This window comes from Hippoglossus hippoglossus, chromosome 13 (genome assembly GCF_009819705.1).
Source record: "Hippoglossus hippoglossus isolate fHipHip1 chromosome 13, fHipHip1.pri, whole genome shotgun sequence".
NCBI classification, from domain to species: domain Eukaryota; kingdom Metazoa; phylum Chordata; class Actinopteri; order Pleuronectiformes; family Pleuronectidae; genus Hippoglossus; species Hippoglossus hippoglossus.
Genome location: NC_047163.1, coordinates 482,501 through 505,207, shown reverse-complemented (window position 1 = coordinate 505,207; position 22,707 = coordinate 482,501). Strand labels below are relative to the sequence as shown.

The 22,707-nt window shown below is 45.8% G+C and overlaps 2 protein-coding genes and 1 long non-coding RNA gene across 7 annotated transcripts in view; 2 read left to right on the top strand and 1 right to left on the bottom strand.

Moving 5' to 3' along the window:
* The first annotated feature begins 557 nt into the window (after window positions 1-557).
* Window positions 558-14,682, top strand: LOC117772456 (autophagy-related protein 16-2-like). Of its 3 annotated transcripts, XM_034603615.1 has the most exons (19): window positions 821-1,030; window positions 2,448-2,496; window positions 2,778-2,853; window positions 3,394-3,467; window positions 3,841-4,092; window positions 5,560-5,625; window positions 5,908-5,997; window positions 6,085-6,138; window positions 6,318-6,423; window positions 7,151-7,256; window positions 7,335-7,405; window positions 10,257-10,328; window positions 10,937-11,057; window positions 11,202-11,307; window positions 12,512-12,664; window positions 12,744-12,791; window positions 12,981-13,082; window positions 13,390-13,493; window positions 13,531-14,315. In XM_034603615.1, the coding sequence occupies exons 1-18, from the start codon at window positions 838-840 to the stop codon at window positions 13,481-13,483; spliced, it is 1,833 nt and encodes a 610-aa protein (XP_034459506.1). In that variant the 5' UTR covers window positions 821-837; the 3' UTR covers window positions 13,484-13,493; window positions 13,531-14,315. The 3 variants fall into 3 exon arrangements, with proteins under 3 accessions (XP_034459507.1, XP_034459505.1, XP_034459506.1); XM_034603616.1 differs by having other exon boundaries at window positions 558-1,030; window positions 6,321-6,423; window positions 13,390-14,682; XM_034603614.1 differs by having other exon boundaries at window positions 558-1,030; window positions 13,390-13,586.
* Window positions 10,165-11,266, bottom strand: LOC117772510. Its single transcript, XR_004615788.1, has 3 exons — window positions 11,167-11,266; window positions 10,897-11,100; window positions 10,165-10,394 (listed from the first exon to the last, which is right to left on the bottom strand). It is a non-coding gene; the product is annotated as an uncharacterized LOC117772510 (long non-coding RNA).
* The window catches only part of arrb1 (arrestin, beta 1), a 22,927-nt gene continuing 11,424 nt past the window's right edge, over window positions 11,205-22,707 (top strand). For 2 of the 3 annotated variants that reach the window (XR_004615785.1, XM_034603631.1), the window contains exons 1-8: window positions 16,053-16,209; window positions 20,041-20,071; window positions 20,178-20,238; window positions 20,331-20,375; window positions 21,139-21,335; window positions 22,005-22,064; window positions 22,179-22,246; window positions 22,485-22,620. Coding sequence is in view for 1 of the 3 variants with exons in the window: in XM_034603631.1 (XP_034459522.1) it covers window positions 16,190-16,209; window positions 20,041-20,071; window positions 20,178-20,238; window positions 20,331-20,375; window positions 21,139-21,335; window positions 22,005-22,064; window positions 22,179-22,246; window positions 22,485-22,620 (618 nt within the window). In the remaining 2 variants the exon portion in view is untranslated. Of the gene's footprint in view, window positions 11,324-16,052; window positions 16,210-20,040; window positions 20,072-20,177; window positions 20,239-20,330; window positions 20,376-21,138; window positions 21,336-22,004; window positions 22,065-22,178; window positions 22,247-22,484; window positions 22,621-22,707 lie in introns of those variants that run through there. The other variant, XR_004615784.1, reaches the window with a different exon arrangement.

Here is a 22,707-nt window from a genome sequence, read left to right as displayed (position 1 = left end):
AGACGATACCAAAAAAATTGAGAATGCATCAACAGAAAACCTGTGAAATGATATCTAAATTTAATATTTTTAAGTGTTTTTCATTCTGCCTTTAAATTACATAAATTGTATAATAAAAAAAAAACAGTTCAAACCTTCAACAGTCTCATGAAACCACATTTAAATTCACCAGATTTTTATTTGGACCAATCACACAGTTGTTAAAATCAGTCTGTTTTCATCATGATTTATTCCCTAAGAAAGTTTTATCTGACAATGTTGATGAAAGAGAAAAAGATCCTGATCTGATCCGTTTACTGATTCTTCTTCAGGTTCCACAACATTTCATAGAAATCTGCTCTGCGGTTTTTATCTAATCCTAAGAAGCAACTGCAGATTTAAACGACCTAAAATGTCAGAAACCATCTTCGACAAACATTTATTCAACGTCTACTTTGATTTTTCATTTTGGTCCATGTCCCATCTGCTAACATGGAGGAGGTTTATGATCTATGCTGCAGCCAGCCACCAGGGGGCGATTGATCGGTTTGGCCCCACTCATTTTATTTGTTGATCAATAAACACGTAGTGATGGATTCATAACATCAAACATCACAAGTGTTTGTTTGTTGTGACGTTCTCCTCCAGTCGGAAACCGGACGTATGAGCTCAGCGCTGATTGGCTCAGACACCCGGCAGCTGGCATCTGGAGCACGCGCCACCACCCTGAGCCCCGCCCCCTTTAGTGTGAGAAACTAAAACAAACAAACAGTAAACAGGAAGTGGAGACAGTGTCGCTGTGACCGGGACAGTGTGACTCCTCAGGCCGGGCTGAGAGCGTCTCTCTGCGGGGACATCATGGCCGCTGACGGCGTCGCCTCCTCCCGCAGAACGAGGACGGATTCAGCCGGAGAGTCGGAGCGGAGCTGCGGCTTCGTGGTGCCGGGAGGAGACGGAGGGTCCGGGGACACTTGGAGGAGACACATCGTCCGTCAGCTGAAGAACCGGGACCGGAACCAGAGCGACTCGTTCCAGGACCTGATCCACTTCTGTAAGAGAACCAGTGTGAAGCAGGTTTCAATCCGGATTCTGTTAAAGTGAAAGTGTTAACAAACCTTAATATAATAATAACAACAACAACAACAACAATAATAATAGTTACTCTTATTGTTGTTTTTATTATTCTCTGTAGTCTGGTTCAGTTTTCAGCTGATGAGGATGAGTTTGTTTCTTCTTGGTTTCATCAACTAAAACTTTATTAAAAGCGAAAACAGAATCTCACTCATTAAAGTGTATTCATTCGAACCATGTTCATATTATTTACTATTATCAGTACCACTGACTACTACCTAATTATTACTATTATTATAAGGAATCCTTTCTTAATTTATAGTGTTATTGATGAAGTGTATTACTCCGTATATGCTTTATATTTCTATTTTCACTCTATACTCCTGTTATTGTTGTTACTGTAATCTGGAGCGAGTCTTTTTTTTAAATGTGATTCATATTTTAGTTTACTTCTAATCATGAGACTGAAAATGTTCTTGTGTTGTTACAATCAGTTAAAATGTGTCTGAACAAAACTTATGTTTCAGTTTTTAATCACATCCAGTAAAAACAGAGATTTTCTGTTTTCAGAAAACAGAAACGTCTTTGATCATCAACTGTCAATCAGACAGGTTCCTTTGATGCTGTGACCTGTCGTTTCCACTTCCTCTGACACTCGTCAGCTGGAAACCGACCGACTCTTTTCTCCGATACAATTCATGATCCGAGCGAAAGAAAAACGTTTCATCAACAAATCTCAAATATGAAAAAGTGATTCTCTGACGTCAGTGTGAACTAAGAAAGACTAAACAGAAATATTATAAAAATTATTTAGAAAGATTCTGACATTAAAAACCAACAGGTCAATTTATTTTCTCGGTTTTAAATTTTAAATTAAAAAAGATAAGAAACATGAATCTTAAACTAGTGAGATTTTATATTAAGTTTGGTTGAAGCTTTTCTCTGAAAAAACATTACAATTTATGTTTAATCTAGTTTGGTCTGTGGTTTAACTTTAGTGTAAATCACAAAAAGAAGAAAAATGAATATAAAATATTTTTATTTCTTAGTTATTTTTTTTCTTGATTCTTGATTTTTTAAATTTAATTGTGTGGTGTTGCTCAGCTCTGTATCAGGATTAGGATCAGGATCAGGATCAGGATCAGGATTAGGATCAGGATTAGGATCAGGATCAGGATTAGGATCAGGATCAGGATTAGGATCAGGATCAGGATTAGGATCAGGATCAGGATTAGGATCAGGATTAGGATCAGGATCAGGATCAGGATTAGGATCAGGATCAGGATTAGGATCAGGATTAGGATCAGGATCAGGATTAGGATCAGGATCAGGATTAGGATCAGGATTAGGATTAGGATCACTATCCAGCTTTGACTCTGTTTCCTGTTTGTTCTCAGACTCTCGGCTGTTGGATAAATCCAGTTTGACCAATGGAATCCTGAGCAGGTAACGTGTGTGTGTGTGTGTGTGTGTGTGTGTGTGTGTGTGTGTGTGTGTGTGTGTGTGTGTGTGTGTGTGTGTGTGTGTGTGTGTGTGTGTGTGTGTGCGCTTGTCTTTCTATAGTTATGAAGCCAATTTTAGCCAATACCATCTTTGTGAGGACATTTTGTCACTTTTTCAATGGAAATTTTGAGGGTTAAGATAGTTAGATATTGTATTGCAACTATAGAGCGACAAGTGTGTGTTTCTGCATGTGTTAATAGTGTGTGTTTGTTTTGTGTGTCCAGACGTCCCTGCACTGACAGCAGCTCTGTCTCGTCTCTACTGAACCAGAACGACCAACTAAAGAATACAACAGGAGAGGTCAGAGCGCTCAACAACACAACAACAACACAATACAACTCCAACACAATAACAAACCCACAGCTCATCAGAGGAGCTCAAAGGATCTTGTGGGTCTCTGAAGACCCTGGTCCTCCTCAGAGACTCGAACAATCCACACCAGCTCCACGGATCCTCTAAGAACATGATGTCATGGTTCAAAGGAAGGGATTGGTCAGTGGGCGGAGCTTTATACTGTTTGATCTCTTATCTCCAACTTAACCTGGAGCAGGTCAGCTGTTCAGCGTAAGTTACCGTGGTGACAAGTGAACGAGCTTCGTAGGACTGAAGACTCTGAAGTTACCTGATAACCACAAATCCTGCTTCGTAGTTCAAACCCTGGATCCGGACGTGTTTATTCAGACCTGACGTCTCAGAATGTTTTTGCTCTTTAAGATTTTTCCATCTCAGTTTTCATCAGACGTGATGTCACCTGGAAACAGGAAGTGGTCACATGACCTTGTTTCCACTCGTCCTGGACACTATTCATATTCTTCTTCTTCTTCTCTTGTTATTTTGCAGTTGGCCTTTCAGGTGCTGGAGCTGCAGCAGCAGATCAAAATCAAACTCCTTGTTCTGGACGAGCAGGATTCCAGGTGAGCGACACACCTGTGATGCTCACAGCTGATTGGCTCGTCTGCTCAGGTGACTGCAGGATTCTTCTCTTTAAAGTCACAGTTCAGACGAGCTGAACGACAAACAGATTCTAATAAAGTTTTCTACAAATTTAACCTCAACAACATTTAAACATTTTGTTTTTTTTATAAAATTTGTGAAAAATTGAAACGCAGCCACACGTTTAAAAAGAGGTCAAAGGTCACAGTGACCTGGAGGGATTAAAACTGTTCTGATTGGTGGAGAACAACCCGGGTGGTGACTCGTGTTAATTTGTGTGAACTGGCCCTTTATACTGCCAATGGTGTCCCTGCTCTGCCCCTCCCCCCTCCCCCCTCCCCCCTGGTCCATCAGCCTGCTGGCGGAGCGGCGTCGACTCGCAGGCGCGTTTGATGTCCGTCAGGAGCTGCAGGGGCGGGCGGTGCAGGTTCAGGAGGAGAACGGGGCATTGAAGATGGAGTACGACGTCCTGCTGGAGCGACAGAGGGGGGCGGAGACAAGACTCCGGGAGGAAAAGGTCAGAGAGGGACACCTGCTGGAGGACATGATCCACCTGAAACGACAGGCCGCCGCCCGTATGAACAGCCGCAATGAACGCAGGTCCAGGTACCTGATCGCACCACAGCACACCTCTTCATCACACCTCTTCATCACACCTCTTCATCACACCTGTTCATCACACCTGTTCATCACACCTCTTCATCACACCTGTTCATCACACCTCTTCATCACACCTCTTCATCTCACCTCTTCATCACACCTCTTCATCACACCTCTTCATCTCACCTCTTCATCACACCTCTTCATCTCACCTCTTCATCACACCTGTTCATCACACCTGTTCATCACACCTCTTCATCACACCTGTTCATCACACCTGTTCATCACACCTGTTCATCACACCTCTTCATCACACCTGTTCATCACACCTGTTCATCACACCTGTTCATCACACCTGTTCATCACACCTCTTCAGCACACCTCTTCATCACACCTCTTCATCACACCTCTTCATCACACCTGTTCATCACACCTGTTCATCACACCTGTTCATCACACCTCTTCAGCACACCTCTTCATCACACCTCTTCATCACACCTCTTCATCACACCTGTTCATCACACCTGTTCATCACACCTCTTCATCTCACCTCTTCATCACACCTCTTCATCACACCTGTTCATCACACCTCTTCATCACACCTGTTCATCACACCTCTTCATCACACCTCTTCATCACACCTGTTCATCACACCTGTTCATCACACCTCTTCATCTCACCTCTTCATCACACCTCTTCATCACACCTGTTCATCACACCTCTTCATCACACCTGTTCATCACACCTCTTCATCACACCTCTTCATCTCACCTCTTCATCACACCTCTTCATCACACCTCTTCATCACACCTCTTCATCACACCTCTTCATCTCACCTCTTCATCACACCTCTTCATCACACCTCTTCATCACACCTCTTCATCACACCTGTTCATCGCACCACAGCACACCTCTTCATCACACCTCTTCATCACACCTCTTCATCACACCTGTTCATCACACCTCTTCATCACACCTCTTCATCACACCTCTTCATCTCACCTCTTCATCACACCTCTTCATCACACCTGTTCATCGCACCACAGCACACCTCTTCATCACACCTCTTCATCACACCTGTTCATCACACCTCTTCATCACACCTCTTCATCGCACCTCTTCATCACACCTGTTCATCACACCTCTTCATCACACCTGTTCATCACACCTCTTCATCACACCTCTTCATCACACCTGTTCATCACACCTCTTCATCACACCTCTTCATCACACCTGTTCATCACACCTCTTCATCACACCTCTTCATCACACCTCTTCATCACACCTGTTCATCACACCTGCTCATCACACCTGTTCATCACACCTCTTCATCACACCTGTTCATCACACCTCTTCATCACACCTGTTCATCACACCTCTTCATCACACCTCTTCATCACACCTGTTCATCACACCTCTTCATCACACCTCTTCATCACACCTGCTCGGATGTAAATCGTTTCTCATTTTCAGAGCTCGTGAAGCGAACCTCCAGAAGGAGCTGCAGAGCGCTGCAAGGTCAAAGGTCGCTATCGACAGGTAAACTTCACCTGGTCTCGGTTAAACTCTGAACATTTCCGAATATTTATTATTATTATTCCGAATTTAAAGAAAATATTTATGAAATAATGTAAATTCACAGGCACAAACAATAACTGTTTCAGCAACGATTGTTTCAGCCAATGACTGAGAGGTTTCGTGGCGTGTTAGTGGTTCAACTTGAAACAGATTGTTTTAAAGATGACTCCAGGCTTTTATTCTTGTAGTGTAGAGTAAGATTCTTGTTCGTTGGATGTCGTTAGCGTCTCACTTGTGTTTCAGCTCTTCCAGCGCTCCGACGTCCAGGTCAACGTCCCCGAAGAACGAACACCAGGACAAGTCTGCAGAGCGAAGACACACCAGACTCTTCAGGTTCGTCCACTCTGATGATTAAGTTGTTTGAACTTGTCTCATCATTGTCTCGATTAACGTGAAACTTCCTGTTTCCTGTTTTCTCAGGTCGGCGTCGGCCACGTCCCCGAGGATCCTCACCTCCATCAGACAACTGTTCGAGTGAGTCCTCTTGTCCCAACACTGTCTCACTGAAGCATCCCTGATTGCTGAGTGTGTGTGTGTGTGTGTGTGTGTGTGTGTGTGTGTGTGTGTGTGTGTGTGTGTGTGTGTGTGTGTGTGTGTGTGTGTGTGTGTGTGTGTGTGTGTGTGTGTGTGTGTGTGTGTGTGTGTGATGTCAGCAGGAAGAGGCGTGGTCACTCGGTCTGCAGTCTGGAGGAGGATCAGATGAGTCCTGTAGGAATCTGTCTGTCAGCCAGAGTCCCTGCTAGAGCTCTGCAAGTACTGGTAATACACACACACACACACACACACACACACACACACACACACACACACACACACACAGACCCATACAGACACACTCACACACACAAACACACACACACACACACACACACACACACACACACACACAGACCCACACAGACACACTCACACACACAAACACACACACACACACACACACACACACACACACACACACACACACATATTTATGATATCTCTAGTTATCAATTAGTACAAGTTGTGTATTTTCTTATATTCATGAATCCCAGTTTGTCTCAAGTGTTTCTACATAAGAAGAACAGAGAGTGATGACAGCTGTACTGTGATGTTAGTAGTAGTAGTAGTAGTAGTAGTAGTAGTAGTAGTAGTAGTAGTAGTATACGTGAGTAGAGTCAGTATCCAGCATCAGGCTCCTCTAGAATCCTCTGGCTTCACCAATCAGAGCAGTTTCAGTCACATACAATCATGAGAACCTCCTGCTTCTGACCACTAGGTGTCACTGAGACTTAAAACACATGTTATTTCAGGTCACGTTTTCTATTTGAATTTTTATCTACATTCATTTTAAATATGACCTTTTGTGCTTTTAAGGTAAAGGTCAAAGGTCGGCTTCACTGTGTTCACATTACGTTATAATGTTCGGAAGAAATGTTTCCTGCAACCTGATTGGTTCATGTAATCCCTTGTTAGTGATGATTGACACCTCCACTTCTCTTTCTGTCAGGAGGCCCATGAGCAAGGCATTAACACAGTGAGGTTCAGCTCCAGTTCAGACCTGCTGGCCACAGGAGGAACTGACCGAGTCATCAAACTGTGGGACGTCAGAGCAGGTAACTCACCTGCTGATGTCATCTTCTTCATCGTCTTATTCGTTATTATGTTTTCATGTTCACTGATGATGTCACCAGGCTCATTGACCCACAGGGCGACTCTGGACGGCAGCACAGAGGGGATCACCTGCGTCGACTTTGACTCAGCGGTGAGTGACTCACCTGAGGACTGACTCACCTGAGGACTGACTCACCTGAGGACTGACTCACCTGAGAACTGACTCACCTGAGGACTGACTCACCTGAGAACTGACTCACCTGAGGACTGACTCACCTGAACTCTGACTCACCTGAGCTCTGACTCACCTGAGGACTGACTCACCTGAGCTCTGACTCACCTGAGGACTGACTCACCTGAGAACTGACTCACCTGAGGACTGACTCACCTGAGGACTGACTCACCTGAGGACTGACTCACCTGAGGACTGACTCACCTGAGGACTGACTCACCTGAGCTCTGACTCACCTGAGAACTGACTCACCTGAGCTCTGACTCACCTGAGAACTGACTCACCTGAGGACTGACTCACCTGAACTCTGACTCACCTGAGGACTGACTCACCTGAGAACTGACTCACCTGAGCTCTGACTCACCTGAGAACTGACTCACCTGAGCTCTGACTCACCTGAGAACTGACTCACCTGAGGACTGACTCACCTGAACTCTGACTCACCTGAGGACTGACTCACCTGAGAACTGACTCACCTGAGCTCTGACTCACCTGAGAACTGACTCACCTGAGCTCTGACTCACCTGAGGACTGACTCACCTGAGGACTGACTCACCTGAGCTCTGACTCACCTGAGAACTGACTCACCTGAGCTCTGACTCACCTGAGGACTGACTCACCTGAGGACTGACTCACCTGAGGACTGACTCACCTGAGAACTGACTCACCTGAGGACTGACTCACCTGAACTCTGACTCACCTGAGGACTGACTCACCTGAGGACTGACTCACCTGAACTCTGACTCACCTGAGGACTGACTCACCTGAGGACTGACTCACCTGAACTCTGACTCACCTGAGGACTGACTCACCTGAGGACTGACTCACCTGAACTCTGACTCACCTGAGAACTGACTCACCTGAGGACTGACTCACCTGAGCTCTGACTCACCTGAGAACTGACTCACCTGAGGACTGACTCACCTGAGCTCTGACTCACCTGAGCTCTGACTCACCTGAGGACTGACTCACCTGAGGACTGACTCACCTGAGCTCTGACTCACCTGAGCTCTGACTCACCTGAGGACTGACTCACCTGAGGACTGACTCACCTGAGAACTGACTCACCTGAGGACTGACTCACCTGAGCTCTGACTCACCTGAGGACTGACTCACCTGAGGACTGACTCACCTGAGGACTGACTCACCTGAGGACTGACTCACCTGAGAACTGACTCACCTGAGCTCTGACTCACCTGAGAACTGACTCACCTGAGGACTGACTCACCTGAGAACTGACTCACCTGAGCTCTGACTCACCTGAGCTCTGACTCACCTGAGGACTGACTCACCTGAGCTCTGACTCACCTGAGAACTGACTCACCTGAGGACTGACTCACCTGAACTCTGACTCACCTGAGAACTGACTCACCTGAGGACTGACTCACCTGAGCTCTGACTCACCTGAGAACTGACTCACCTGAGGACTGACTCACCTGAGCTCTGACTCACCTGAGCTCTGACTCACCTGAGGACTGACTCACCTGAGGACTGACTCACCTGAGCTCTGACTCACCTGAGGACTGACTCACCTGAGGACTGACTCACCTGAGAACTGACTCACCTGAGGACTGACTCACCTGAGCTCTGACTCACCTGAGGACTGACTCACCTGAGGACTGACTCACCTGAGGACTGACTCACCTGAGGACTGACTCACCTGAGAACTGACTCACCTGAGCTCTGACTCACCTGAGAACTGACTCACCTGAGGACTGACTCACCTGAGAACTGACTCACCTGAGCTCTGACTCACCTGAGCTCTGACTCACCTGAGGACTGACTCACCTGAGCTCTGACTCACCTGAGGACTGACTCACCTGAACTCTGACTCACCTGAGGACTGACTCACCTGAGAACTGACTCACCTGAGCTCTGACTCACCTGAGAACTGACTCACCTGAGCTCTGACTCACCTGAGAACTGACTCACCTGAGGACTGACTCACCTGAACTCTGACTCACCTGAGGACTGACTCACCTGAGAACTGACTCACCTGAGCTCTGACTCACCTGAGAACTGACTCACCTGAGCTCTGACTCACCTGAGGACTGACTCACCTGAGGACTGACTCACCTGAGCTCTGACTCACCTGAGAACTGACTCACCTGAGCTCTGACTCACCTGAGGACTGACTCACCTGAGGACTGACTCACCTGAGGACTGACTCACCTGAGAACTGACTCACCTGAGGACTGACTCACCTGAACTCTGACTCACCTGAGGACTGACTCACCTGAGGACTGACTCACCTGAACTCTGACTCACCTGAGGACTGACTCACCTGAGGACTGACTCACCTGAACTCTGACTCACCTGAGAACTGACTCACCTGAGGACTGACTCACCTGAGCTCTGACTCACCTGAGAACTGACTCACCTGAGGACTGACTCACCTGAGCTCTGACTCACCTGAGCTCTGACTCACCTGAGGACTGACTCACCTGAGGACTGACTCACCTGAGCTCTGACTCACCTGAGCTCTGACTCACCTGAGGACTGACTCACCTGAGGACTGACTCACCTGAGAACTGACTCACCTGAGGACTGACTCACCTGAGCTCTGACTCACCTGAGGACTGACTCACCTGAGGACTGACTCACCTGAGGACTGACTCACCTGAGGACTGACTCACCTGAGAACTGACTCACCTGAGCTCTGACTCACCTGAGCTCTGACTCACCTGAGGACTGACTCACCTGAGCTCTGACTCACCTGAGGACTGACTCACCTGAGCTCTGACTCACCTGATGTGTTTGTCTGTCTCAGGGCTCTAGGATCCTCGCTGCATCATACGATAAGTCAGCCTTGTTGTGGCGGCTGGATGATTCTGTTCCCAAGGTAACCGTGAGCACATCCTCCTGTTGTAACTGAAACATCTAGTCACTGTCTCTCTCTGTCTCACACCTGTCTGTCTCTCTCTGTCTCTCTCTGTCTCACACCTGTCTGTCTCTCTCTGTCTCTCTCTGTCTCACACCTGTCTGTCTCTCTCTGTCTCTCTCTGTCTCACACCTGTCTGTCTCTCTCTGTCTCTCTCTGTCTCACACCTGTCTGTCTCTCTCTGTGTCTCACCTGTGTGTCTCACACCTGTCTGTCTCTCTCTGTGTCTCACCTGTGTGTCTCTCTCTGTCTCACACCTGTCTGTCTCTCTCTGTCTCTCTCTGTCTCACACCTGTCTGTCTCTCTCTGTCTCTCTCTGTCTCTCACACCTGTCTGTCTCTCTCTGTCTCACACCTGTCTGTCTCTCTCTGTCTCTCTCTGTCTCACACCTGTCTGTCTCTCTCTGTCTCTCACACCTGTCTGTCTCTCTCTGTCTCTCTCTGTCTCACACCTGTCTGTCTCTCTCTGTGTCTCACCTGTGTGTCTCACACCTGTCTGTCTCTCTCTGTGTCTCACCTGTGTGTCTCACACCTGTCTGTCTCTCTCTGTGTCTCACCTGTGTGTCTCAGTTGACTCTGACAGGTCACAGCAGGAAGGTAACGGCAGCGAGGTTCAGTCCTTCACTTCATCAGGTGGTGACAGGAAGTGCCGACAGAACCATCAGACTGTGGGACCTGCACCGAGCCGCCTGTGAGTCTCACTGATCGATACCTGACCAATCACTGATCGATACCTGACCAATCACTGATCGATACCTGACCAATCACTGATCGATACCTGACCAATCACTGATCGATACCTGATGCCTGTTTACACGGGGACATGTGTGTGCAGGTGTGCAGGTAGTTGACGTGGCGTCGTACTGCAGCGACCTGGTTTGTTCTGAGAACGTTATCATCAGTGGACACTACGACTGCAAGATCAGGGTCTGGGACACAAGGTAACATCTTTACCATATGATAGTAGACACAGTAGAGACACAGTAGAGACACAGTAGAGACACAGTAGAATCACAGTAGAGACACAGTAGAATCACAGTAGAGACACAGTAGAGACACAGTAGAATCACAGTAGAGACACAGTAAAGACACAGTAGAGACACAGTAGAGACACAGTAGAATCACAGTAGAGACACAGTAGAATCACAGTAGAGACACAGTAGAATCACAGTAAAGACACAGTAGAGACACAGTAGAGACACAGTAGAATCACAGTAAAGACACAGTAGAATCACAGTAAAGACACAGTAGAATCACAGTAAAGACACAGTAGAATCACAGTAAAGACACAGTAGAGACACAGTAGAATCACAGTAAAGACACAGTAGAATCACAGTAAAGACACAGTAGAATCACAGTAGAGACACAGTAGAGACACAGTAGAATCACAGTAAAGACACAGTAGAATCACAGTAAAGACACAGTAGAATCACAGTAGAGACACAGTAGAATCACAGTAAAGACACAGTAAAGACACAGTAGAGACACAGTAGAATCACAGTAAAGACACAGTAGAGACACAGTAGAATCACAGTAGAACCTGGTCTCCCTCATCGACTCCCATCTTCCTCTGTTACCTAGCAACCGTTCAGTCACAGAATCCTCCTCCTCCCTGCACAGTCTGACACAGCCCATGATTGACAGCTCTGTCCACCAATCACACACCATCACCTACCCTCCCTGCTGCTGATTGGATAAGAACATCTTTCACTGGGCTGTGATTGGTAGTGACATCATAGTGACATCATCATCTATATGTTCTCTGATTGGTCAATTCACATCCAACCAGGAAGTTTTATTGGCGAATTAGGAGGATTTTTCAGTTTTTATTTAGCTGAGGGGGTGGAGCCATCTTCCTCTGTCCAGAAGGTCAGTGGTTCAATCCCAGCATTCCTCAAGTGTCCTTGGGCAAGATACTGAAGCCCAAACTGTTGAGAAGAAAGTGCTGCACATCGATCTGCACGTGTGTGAATGTAAAACTTCAAGTAAAGTGTCATCAAGACTAGAAAAGATCTTTATTAGATACATTAACCAGTTATTAATGTGGTTAGAATGAAATCCGAGACGTTTAGCTTCCAACAGGAAACATCTTCACGTTGGTTTATTTACTGAGATCAGACGTGTGAGATGAATGTTGTCGTTCAGGGCGGTGAGCTGCGTTCAGGAACTTCCTGCTCAGGGTAAAGTCACCTCGTTGGACCTTAGCTCCGACCATCGTCAGCTGCTCAGCTGTTGCCGTGACGACTGCCTCCAGCTGGTGGACCTGAGGAGGTGGAGCAACGACCGCACGTGTTTCAGGTGAAGACGTGATGCAGCGTCACGGTTGTTTGAAGATGACGTGTAGCAGATGTTCTGAACGTGTTTCTGTCTCCGTCAGAGCTGAAGGGTTCAAATGTGGCAGCGACAGCACGAAGGCCGTCATCAGGTGAGTTCTGCTCCACGTTACGACAGGGACGATATGGTGCAGTTTCCATGACAACAGCCAGACAGTTTTATTATGTAAAACCAGATGATTTATTTGAAACGAATCGAACCTGAAAACAGCAACTGTTTGTGGAAACCCTCAGAAATGTTCTGTGCAGAACCGTGTGACAAAGACGTTCTCTCTCTTCAGTCCAGACGGATGTTTCCTGGCTGCTGGATCAGCTGACGGAACAGTTTACATCTGGAACGTCTCCAACGGCAACCTGGAGACCCGCCTCCCTGACAAACACAGGTATCGGACAGAAGATCCATTAAAGTCGATTTAAAACAAACTTTCAGATGAATCTCCTCTAAAACTCTGAGGCTCCAGGAAGTTCCCTGAGGGACTCCACGTGTGACTATAGATTGATCGTCCAAATTTATCGTTACATTTTAATTAAAGATTTTACTTTGAAAAGGTACAATGATAAATCCTGATTAACAAAATAAACGTGCTCCTATAAAAAAGGTTAAAAAGAAAGATGAGAGGCTCCAGGACGTTTTCCTGGGGAACTTCACGTTGTTGTACTGTTTCTTTAATAACCTCCTCCTCTCGCTAGCTCGTCCATCAGCGCCGTGTCCTGGTCTCTGTCGGGAGAATATGTCGTCAGCGTGGACAAGAGCAGGCGGGCTGTCCTCTGGAGCGACATCTGAATCGGCCAATCTGGGAGGAGGTCACATCGTCACGGCAACACCACTCACGACACGTATCACCTGAACGAACAAACGCAGCTGTTACAGGAACATTTATGTGTTTTTTTAAATGAAGTTGATTTGACAAAAGGTTAATGAAGAAAATGAAAAAATTGAAAAGGGAAAAAAGAGAAGATTTGAATCACGATCGAAGGGAAAACTGTTTGTTTCTGTTGCTCCTGAACTTTGACTCACATTATTTATTTTGTCACCTGCTACATCTACTCGTCCACATTTGTTCTGCTCCTCCAGCTCCAGCCCTGTTTATTGACGAAATTATTACAATATGATGAGTTATTCAGCTGGAATCTGACAAATATGAAACATAAACATCGATACCTGCTAAATAATCCTCAGATCAGTGAATCTGTTTTTTATCAATGTGGAGTTGAAAGTCCTAGATTTCAAAATGTGAGTTTTCTCTCGCTGCTGTTTGGTCGGAGCCTCGTGCAGCTCTGCAGCTGGATTTACTTTGAAAAGGCGTCGGCATTAATCCAGTGTTTGGCCTCTGGGCTTTGAAGAGGGAAGTTCAAAGAGGAGAAGAGAAACGTCCGGAGGCTGTGATGGTGTCTGAGCTCAGGGAGGGAGGAGCTAAACATATCTAGATCAGCTGACCCAAGTTTCCACACCTTGTCTGAACAAATCACAGCGCTGCTTTTTCACCTGAGACCGAACATGTGAGGCTCCACCCACACACACAGGTTTGAGTTTCTCATCACTGTTGCCATGGTTACGCCTGCTGGAGTTTTCCAGCCTCTGAATCAGAGACTTGTGTAAACTGGTCTCGTTTTAGTTTGAAATCTCTGAGGTTGTGTTTCAGTCTGAACAGAAACTGAGACGCCCCACGTTCTCTTCCTGATTGGTTCTCATCAGTCACATGACTCGACGACCAGCGGTGAACACAAAGCTAACACTTCCTGTCAGTAACACTTCCTGTTTCTAACACTTCCTGTCAGTAACAGTTCCACCTCGTCGTCGCTGCTCTGACTCTTCACTGCTCCTCCTTCAGAGGAGTTTCTGTTACTAAGCAACCAACTGCAGAGGAGACAATCTACTTCCTGTTTACATCACATGACCAGTGTAGGTGAACGATCATGTGATTTTAGGTGTGTTCGTGTGGGCGGAGCCTTGGTATCAGGGGACTTATTACTGACCAATGTAAAATATGATTAATTGTTTTTTAAACTTGTTTCTGAACATTTTATTTTCTAAAGATGAAGTGAAACATCTTTATTTGATTATTTTGTTCTGTTTGTGTTTTATTTATTTATCGGTGACCTTCAGTGATGTAAAGAGGGACAGACTGAAGACGTCAGTTCAGAGACAAACTATAAAAACAAACGTGATGTTCTCACATTCTTCTAATAATGTTCTGACTCTGCAGCTGTAACGTGTCTTTACTCCTAATAAACTGGCTTCTAACGTCCGTCCTCTCGTCTCCGTGCTCGTTTTGGTCTCAGGTGGTTTTCATGACAAACTGTTGAAGTCTCATCGTCAGGTTCCAAATATAATGAAGATGAGGAGGAGAAGCTTCATCGCTGGAGGCTGTTTGACACTGAGGTCGGTAATGAGGAAACAGGAAGCAGCTGCTGCCTCCGAGCTGAGCGACCGCCGACCCAAAGGCTGAAGGGCTGATGATATACAGAGACCTGGACCTGGACCTGGACCAGATGACCAGTCCTGTAGATGTGTTTGTTTTACACTATGCTGGTTATTTGTGACTGGATCTTTTCAATTTTGTGATTTGTGTTAAATCTGATTGTAGAAACATTTTATCTTAAATTACAAAACGTTCCCCAATGAGACTGAAGAGCATCAACATGTTAAACTGATGAAACCTGTCTTCTGTGTAATGACCATCAGGGGGCGACTCCACTGTTTGTTTATTTAGAAGTCAGTGAGAAAATGACTCTTCTTCTCACTTTATAACCTCAGTAAACATGGATGATGGACAGAGGGATGATGGAGGTCAGAGTCCAGCTGCTAGCCTGATACTAATGACACAGACCGAAATACTAAGTGTCCTCTGGGTGTTTTATGTTTTAACACATTAACTAATAATGAGAGAGAGAGAGAGAGAGAGAGAGAGAGAGAGAGAGAGAGAGAGAGAGAGAGAGAGAGAGAGAGAGAGAGGGACAGAGAGAGAGAGAGAGAGAGAGAGAGAGAGAGAGACATAGGCAGGCAGGGAGGGAGAGAGAGGGAGAGAGAGAGAGAGAGAGAGAGAGAGAGAGAGAGAGAGAGAGAGAGAGAGAGAGAGAGAGAGAGACATAGGCAGGGAGGGAGGGAGGGAGAGAGAGAGAGAGAGAGAGAGAGAGAGAGAGAGAGAGAGAGAGACATAGGCAGGCAGGGAGGGAGGGAGAGAGAGAGGGAGAGAGAGAGGGAGAGAGAGAGAGAGAGACAGAGAGGGAGAGAGAGAGAGAGAGAGTAGAGAGAGAGAGAGAGACATAGGCAGGGAGGGAGAGTTAAGGAGGAGGCGGTTGAGAATCTGACGGCATTACGACGACTTCCTGAGAGAGAGAGAGGAAGAGAGAGAGAGAGAGAGAGAGAGAGAGAGAGAGAGAGAGAGAGAGACATCCTACCCTCAGTTTCCACGGTGACGGCATCCCTCCATCCTCCTCCTCCATCATCTCTCTGTCCAGCTGCTGTCGACTCGTTGGCGTCGTCAGGATGGGAGATAAAGGAACCAGGTAAGTGTGTGTATGTATGTGTATGTGTGTGTGTGTGTGTGTGTGTGTGTGTGTGTTATGATTCCTTCATATCTGCTGCTGGTTCCTCACAGAACCTTTAAAAACAGAGGGGAGGTGTGCGAGTGTGTGTTGTGTTGTGGTAACGTTATGTAACGTTCTGTCAGAACCTCTCTGTGACGTCTCTGAGCAGCATATTGATGTTTCTTCTTTTTTAAGCTGTCATTTTACTTTGAAAGGACAGATAAATGTAATCTATTACTCATCTGTTACTCATTTCTCCTCTTCAGTGTAAAAATGAATGGAAGTTGTTATTTTTCCTGAACATGGACCAGACACCAGTTCTGAGACCAGTTCTGAGACCAGTTCTGAGACCAGTTCTGAGACCAGTCTGTCCACTGATCACATGTCCACCCTCTGGACTGTGGATTGTCGTAGACATCGATGTGTCTCAACTTACCACAAACACACAAAAACAAACTAACCAATCAGAATGCATCTAAAACTGTAAACAAACCAATCAGAGAATGTAAACAAACCCACAAACTCTTCATGTTGACGTGATCAGCTGTTCAGCTTCATTCTGTGTGGAACTCACGTGTCTGAAACGAGTCCGTTCCGTTTCAGGAGCGTGAGTGTGTATCAGAGTGTGTGACTATTAGTGTGTTTGTGTGTATCAGTGTAAGTTTGTGAGTCTGTGGCTGAATGATGAGTGTGTTGTGTCAGTAGAATGTTAATGAGCTGAGTTAGATCACAGCAACAAACAGAGCAGCTCACACAGTCCATCAGCCCAGGAAACACACACACACACACACAGACACACACAGACTCATAGACACACACAGACACACACAGACCCACACAGACACACTCACACACTCACACACACACAGACCCACACACACACACACACACTCACACACACAAACACACACACACACACACACACACACACTCACACACACACAGACCCACACACACACACACACTCACACACACACAGACCCACACACACACACACACAGACCCACACACACACACACACTCACACACACACAGACCCACACACACACACACACTCACACACACAAACACACACACACACACACACACACACACACACACACACACACACTCATACACACACACAGACCCACACACACACACACACTCACACACACAAACACACACACACACACACACACACACACTCACACACACACACACACACAGACCCACACACACACACACACTCACACACACACAGACCCACACACACACACACACAGACCCACACACACACACACACTCACACACACACAGACCCACACACACACACACACTCACACACACACAAACACACACACACACACACACACACACACACACACACACTCACACACACAAACACACACACACACACACACACACACACACACACACACACACACACACTCATACACACACACACACACACACACTCATACACAAAGCAACAAGTCGTTCAGAGACGAGAGCATGTGTGGGCGGGGCCTTGATTCCCCGGCTCCACCCCACAGTCACGCCTGCACACAGTGACTGTAGATGACCACAAGATGGCAGCATTTTAGCTTCATTTCAGGAAGTGGAGACGAATCTTTACAGTGTGTGGTTAAAGTCAGGGAGAAGTGACAGAACCATCAACTCTCTGTAGATTCTCTGATGCTCTGACATCAGAGTCTGAGTCCGTCTCCAGCTGTTTATTGAATCCAGATGTGTTTGTAAAGCCTGGACGTCTGGACAGCGTTTGTGAATCTGCTGCGATCGATCAGGACGCTCTGACACCGAGGGAACACCGACTGATGATCGATACAAGATTGTTGTGTCAGCTCGCTGTCGACTGAAGACTCCCCTGATACTGAACGCCTGAGGGGGGGGGGGCCTCAGACCCTCAAACCTTCCCACACTTCATCTTAAATAACATCGACTCCGCTGCTGATTCGTCTGACGTCCACAAAACTCTGAGTTTTAGAGACAACAAACCAGAGACGTGTGTGAACGCTGCTGGACCAGTTTTAGTTTGAAAAACTCAGAAGCTGAGTTTCCGATTGGATGAACAGAAACTGAGATGTTTGGAAACAATGACGTAGACGCTCAATACTTGCTGATTGGTTCTTTTCAGTCATGACGTAGTCTTCTCTGATTCGTCTCCTGTCACATGACCTCCTTCAGGAAGAGAGGAATCAGCCTCAGCTCCCAGAGTAGAACAACATGGAGAATCAAAGTGTTACTGACCCGGTTGTTCAGTCAGATTCTGAAGATACGATGATACAGCTGGGAACCACAGCTTCAGAGAACATGATGTTGGTTCCTGAAGACGGGTTACCATGGTGACAGAGCAGTTAGTGTGAGGAGTGATGAGTCTTTGTCTGTTTGAGTCCGTCTGACTGTCACTGAAACATCTGCAGAACCAGCACGACTTCACTGTGTTTAATGGATCTTTATGGAGAAAAATGAAAATGAACTAATTTTACTGATCAACTTTGGTCACAACCTGACGATGAAAACTTTTCTAGTAGAAGTTACTAGAAAAGTTTAACATGAACCTTTCTACATTTGTGTTTTGAGGATTTTCCATTTCATATCTTCAGTTTAAAAATGATAAATGTCGTAAAGTGACTAAACAAACATTAACTCTGGCTTATTCGTTGTTTTATATTTGATTTGTGACTTTGGGTCGTTAACATTTAATCTCACTAATTGCAGAGATGATGGTGAGCATGTAATCGCGTGCTGAGCGAGCTCCCAGGAGTCCCGGCGGTTTCCGGTAAAACAGCGTCCTGATGCTGCTGATTGATGAAGCTCTGTTCAGGAGGAAGCTGAAAGCTAATGGAGCCACAGCAGCTAATTTATTACACAGCGGGGGGAGTGGGGGTTGTAAAATAACGTCAGGCAGCATTCGACTGAGCCTTGTGTTCTGACGTGTTCCTCACATGTTCCTGACGTGTTCCTGACGTGTTCCTGACGTGTTCCTCACATGTTCCTGACGTGTTCCTGACGTGTTCCTGACGTGTTCCTGACGTGTTCCTCACATGTTCCTGACGTGTTCCTGACGTGTTCCTGACGTGTTCCTGACGTGTTCCTCACATGTTCCTGACGTGTTCCTGACGTGTTCCTGACGTGTTCCTCACATGTTCCTGACGTGTTCCTGACGTGTTCCTGACGTGTTCCTCACGTGTTCCTGACGTGTTCCTCACATGTTCCTGACGTGTTCCTGACGTGTTCCTGACGTGTTCCTGACATGTTCCTCACATGTTCCTGACGTGTTCCTGACGTGTTCCTCACATGTTCTGTAGGTTCTGTGAGTGAGAACAAATGTCTGAGTCAGTGTCTCTGGACATGTTCTGGATCTTCTCCTGCAGCCTCCTAGTAGAATGTGTGTAACATGTCAGAGTGAGTCCATGTGAGGACACAGCAGGACAATGTGTGGAAGCTTCCCAGAGAGCGAGTGGACGTGTTGATGAGGTTTCTAACACGTGACGGACGTGAAACTGGAAGAACACAAACATCTCAGGATGAAGAAGAGGAGCCGTACACGTAGAAGACGAAGACGTCCACTTGGAAACACGAGGAGGTTCCAGAGCTTTTGGTGATGAGGGCCGACGCCGGTGTGGATGAGCTGTGAACAACATGTTATTTATAACTTCACCACTAGATGTCAGTTAAGGTCTTGCACGACAACTTCAGGTGTCGTGCGTGTGAATTTAGACACGTAAACAAGTCCACGAGACTAAAGGTCAAAGGTCAACACATATAAAGCTTCACTGAGCGGTTTCTGTCTCTGTTTGATTTCAGGGTGTTTAAGAAAGCGAGTCCCAATGGAAAGGTGAGTCCTGATGTTCTCCATGTTAATGTAAAGTTCTGTATTCTGATTGGCTGCTCACAGTTCTAGCAGCTGATTGGATAACCTGACAGTTGTGTTCCTCCCTCAGCTCACCGTCTATCTGGGGAAGAGAGACTTTGTGGACCACGTGGACCTGGTGGAGCCCGTGGGTGAGATCTTCATTCTGAGGGTTCGTACTCACGAGCAAATCCTCATGGTCTTCTGCCTGTTTGTTGAATTTGGGATTGTTTTTCTCCTGCAGATGGAGTCGTCCTGATCGACCCGGAGTACCTGAAGGAAAGGAAAGGTGAGAATTCTAAACCCAAAACTTTACCATGTTTGTTGATGGTATGTTGTTTATTTTTTGCATGAATAGAATCTGGATGGACGGATCTTTGTTTCTTTGTTAACTTTGCTGTCCTCCTGGTGGCCGACTCAGAAAACTGCTGCTTTGAACACAGGAGACATTTTCCTCCCAAACAATCGGCCTCTGACTCTGTGACCTGTTTCTGGCTGTTTGGTTATTACAGACTCTTAAGAATAGTCAGAATACGTGAGTGTGTATTCAACCTAAAAATCCTATGTTCCTCCGACTGAGATTCATTTAGTCCAATCTTTCATTACTTATTTACTTACTAATATTTATTTTTTATTCATCTCTCTGTTTGGCCACATAATCCCTAAAAATAATGTAATCTCTCTATTCACTTTTATGCTAATGACACTCTTTCTTCATCTACAGTAAAATAATTAGAGCCGAGATCAGAGATACAGGAGGAATAGTTCTAGTCTGAAAATGTTAAAACATTCATGAATCACAGGCCAAAATATATTTATGTTTGGTTTTATTTTTTGCTGTTGTATCTTATATCAATCTTTTAGATTTATTTAGTTTATTAGTAATTAGTGGAGTTGCACACGGAAGTGTCCTGGAGCCCCTGCTCTTTATCATTCAGTAAGTCTAGGATATACTTAGCCTAGCTTAGCACAAAGATCCTCACTCCATCAAAATATTTCTCAAAGTAATGGATCCTGTAACAGAAAAGGATTTTGTGTCTTTTCTTCCTCAGTGTTTGTGACTCTGACGTGTGCGTTCCGTTATGGTCGTGAGGATTTGGACGTCCTCGGGTTGACATTTCGTAAGGACCTGTTTGTGGCTAACATCCAAGCGTTTCCTCCGCTGCCGGAGGAGAAGAAGAGCCTGACTCGACTTCAGGAGCGCCTGATTAAAAAGCTGGGAGAACACGCCTACCCGTTCACCTTCGAGGTATCGAGTCCGCCGAGCTCCACATCATCTGCCCAATAGGCCGGGATGATACTAAACCTGAATACAACAAATCAATACTTTGATTATACAACCTGTTTTTCTTCAAACTCAATTTCTGTTGAACAAAGAAGCTAAAGTCTAAATTGTTCATTGAAAACATTATTATGGAGTAAAACTCAGTTTTATTTTATCTTATCAACAAACGGTTCAGAAAACTCACTGAAAAAGTAATTCATTACTTTACTAATTACTCAGCAGCAAAGTAATGTGATAAAATACTTAACCTTAAACTTAAAATGCTGCTCACACACCTCACACCTTTAATGTTGACCACGTGAAGAAGTTTAGCATTAGCATTAGCCTTGTTGTGCCTGAGAAGGTCCGGGGGCAGCAGCTCCTCAGAGGAAGGACTTGTTTACCAGAGTCTGTGAACTGGATTTAATTCATATTTAATTTATATGAGAAACTGAAGCACACGATTCTTTTTTATGTGAATCGGCTTTTACTGTTGATGAGCTCAGTTCTTGAGCTGCGCTGCAAACAGGAATATTATGTCCTGATTTTAAAAAGGACAGAGAAGAGACTGCCCTAAATATACAGATAATACAATAAAAAGTGTTGGATGACATGAGTGATATCCGCAGCTCAGAGTCAAAGATGTGTTTCCAGATTCCTGTGAACCTGCCGTGCTCCGTCACCCTGCAGCCGGGACCAGAGGACACTGGGAAGGTAGAGATGCTCACATCTTTGTGAACATTAATTATAACACCCCCTCCCTGAAGATGGTTTTTAAATGAACTCATCATCAGCTCTCATGGTAAACGGATTTCTCTCTGACCTCAGGCCTGCGGAGTCGACTTCGAGGTGAAAGCTTTCTGTGCAGAAAACGTTGAAGAAAAGATCCACAAAAGGTAAAAGTGAGTCAGTCCGACCCTGGACGGAGCAGGGGGATGAATTATGAATGAAAGTGAAATGAGTTGTGCATTAGCAGCTTCCTGCAGAGAGAGAGAGGATCACCTCACCACCAATAAAACCACAATAATCCAAACATCCACACTGAATTTAAACATCTCCGTGGTCATGAAATCCAAACGCACACGTCACCATCGTGTCACGAGGATTAGATGGTAACTGAGCGCTGTGTTGTAGGAACTCTGTGCGTCTGGTGATCCGGAAGGTTCAGTACGCTCCAGAGAAACCTGGTCCTCAACCCACAGCAGAAACTACCAGACAGTTCCTGATGTCGGACAAACCTCTGCACCTGGAGGCGTCTCTGGACAAAGAAGTGAGCGTCCTCACCTTAGCCTTTCTAGAAGAAAGAAGAAAATATATATATATATATCACACAAACAAGCTGACAATTCATTTAACA

What these genes read in the sequence shown, in the direction of transcription:
- LOC117772456 (XM_034603615.1), top strand. Translation starts at nt 838, where the DNA reads ATGGCCGCTGACGGCGTCGCCTCCTCCCGCAGAACGAGGACGGATTCA. An exon ending in CCAGGACCTGATCCACTTCT is followed by an intron (nt 1,031 to 2,447) that starts GTAAGAGAACCA and finishes GTTTGTTCTCAG; the next exon opens with ACTCTCGGCTGTTGGATAAA. An exon ending in CTGGACGAGCAGGATTCCAG is followed by an intron (nt 3,468 to 3,840) that starts GTGAGCGACACA and finishes CTGGTCCATCAG; the next exon opens with CCTGCTGGCGGAGCGGCGTC.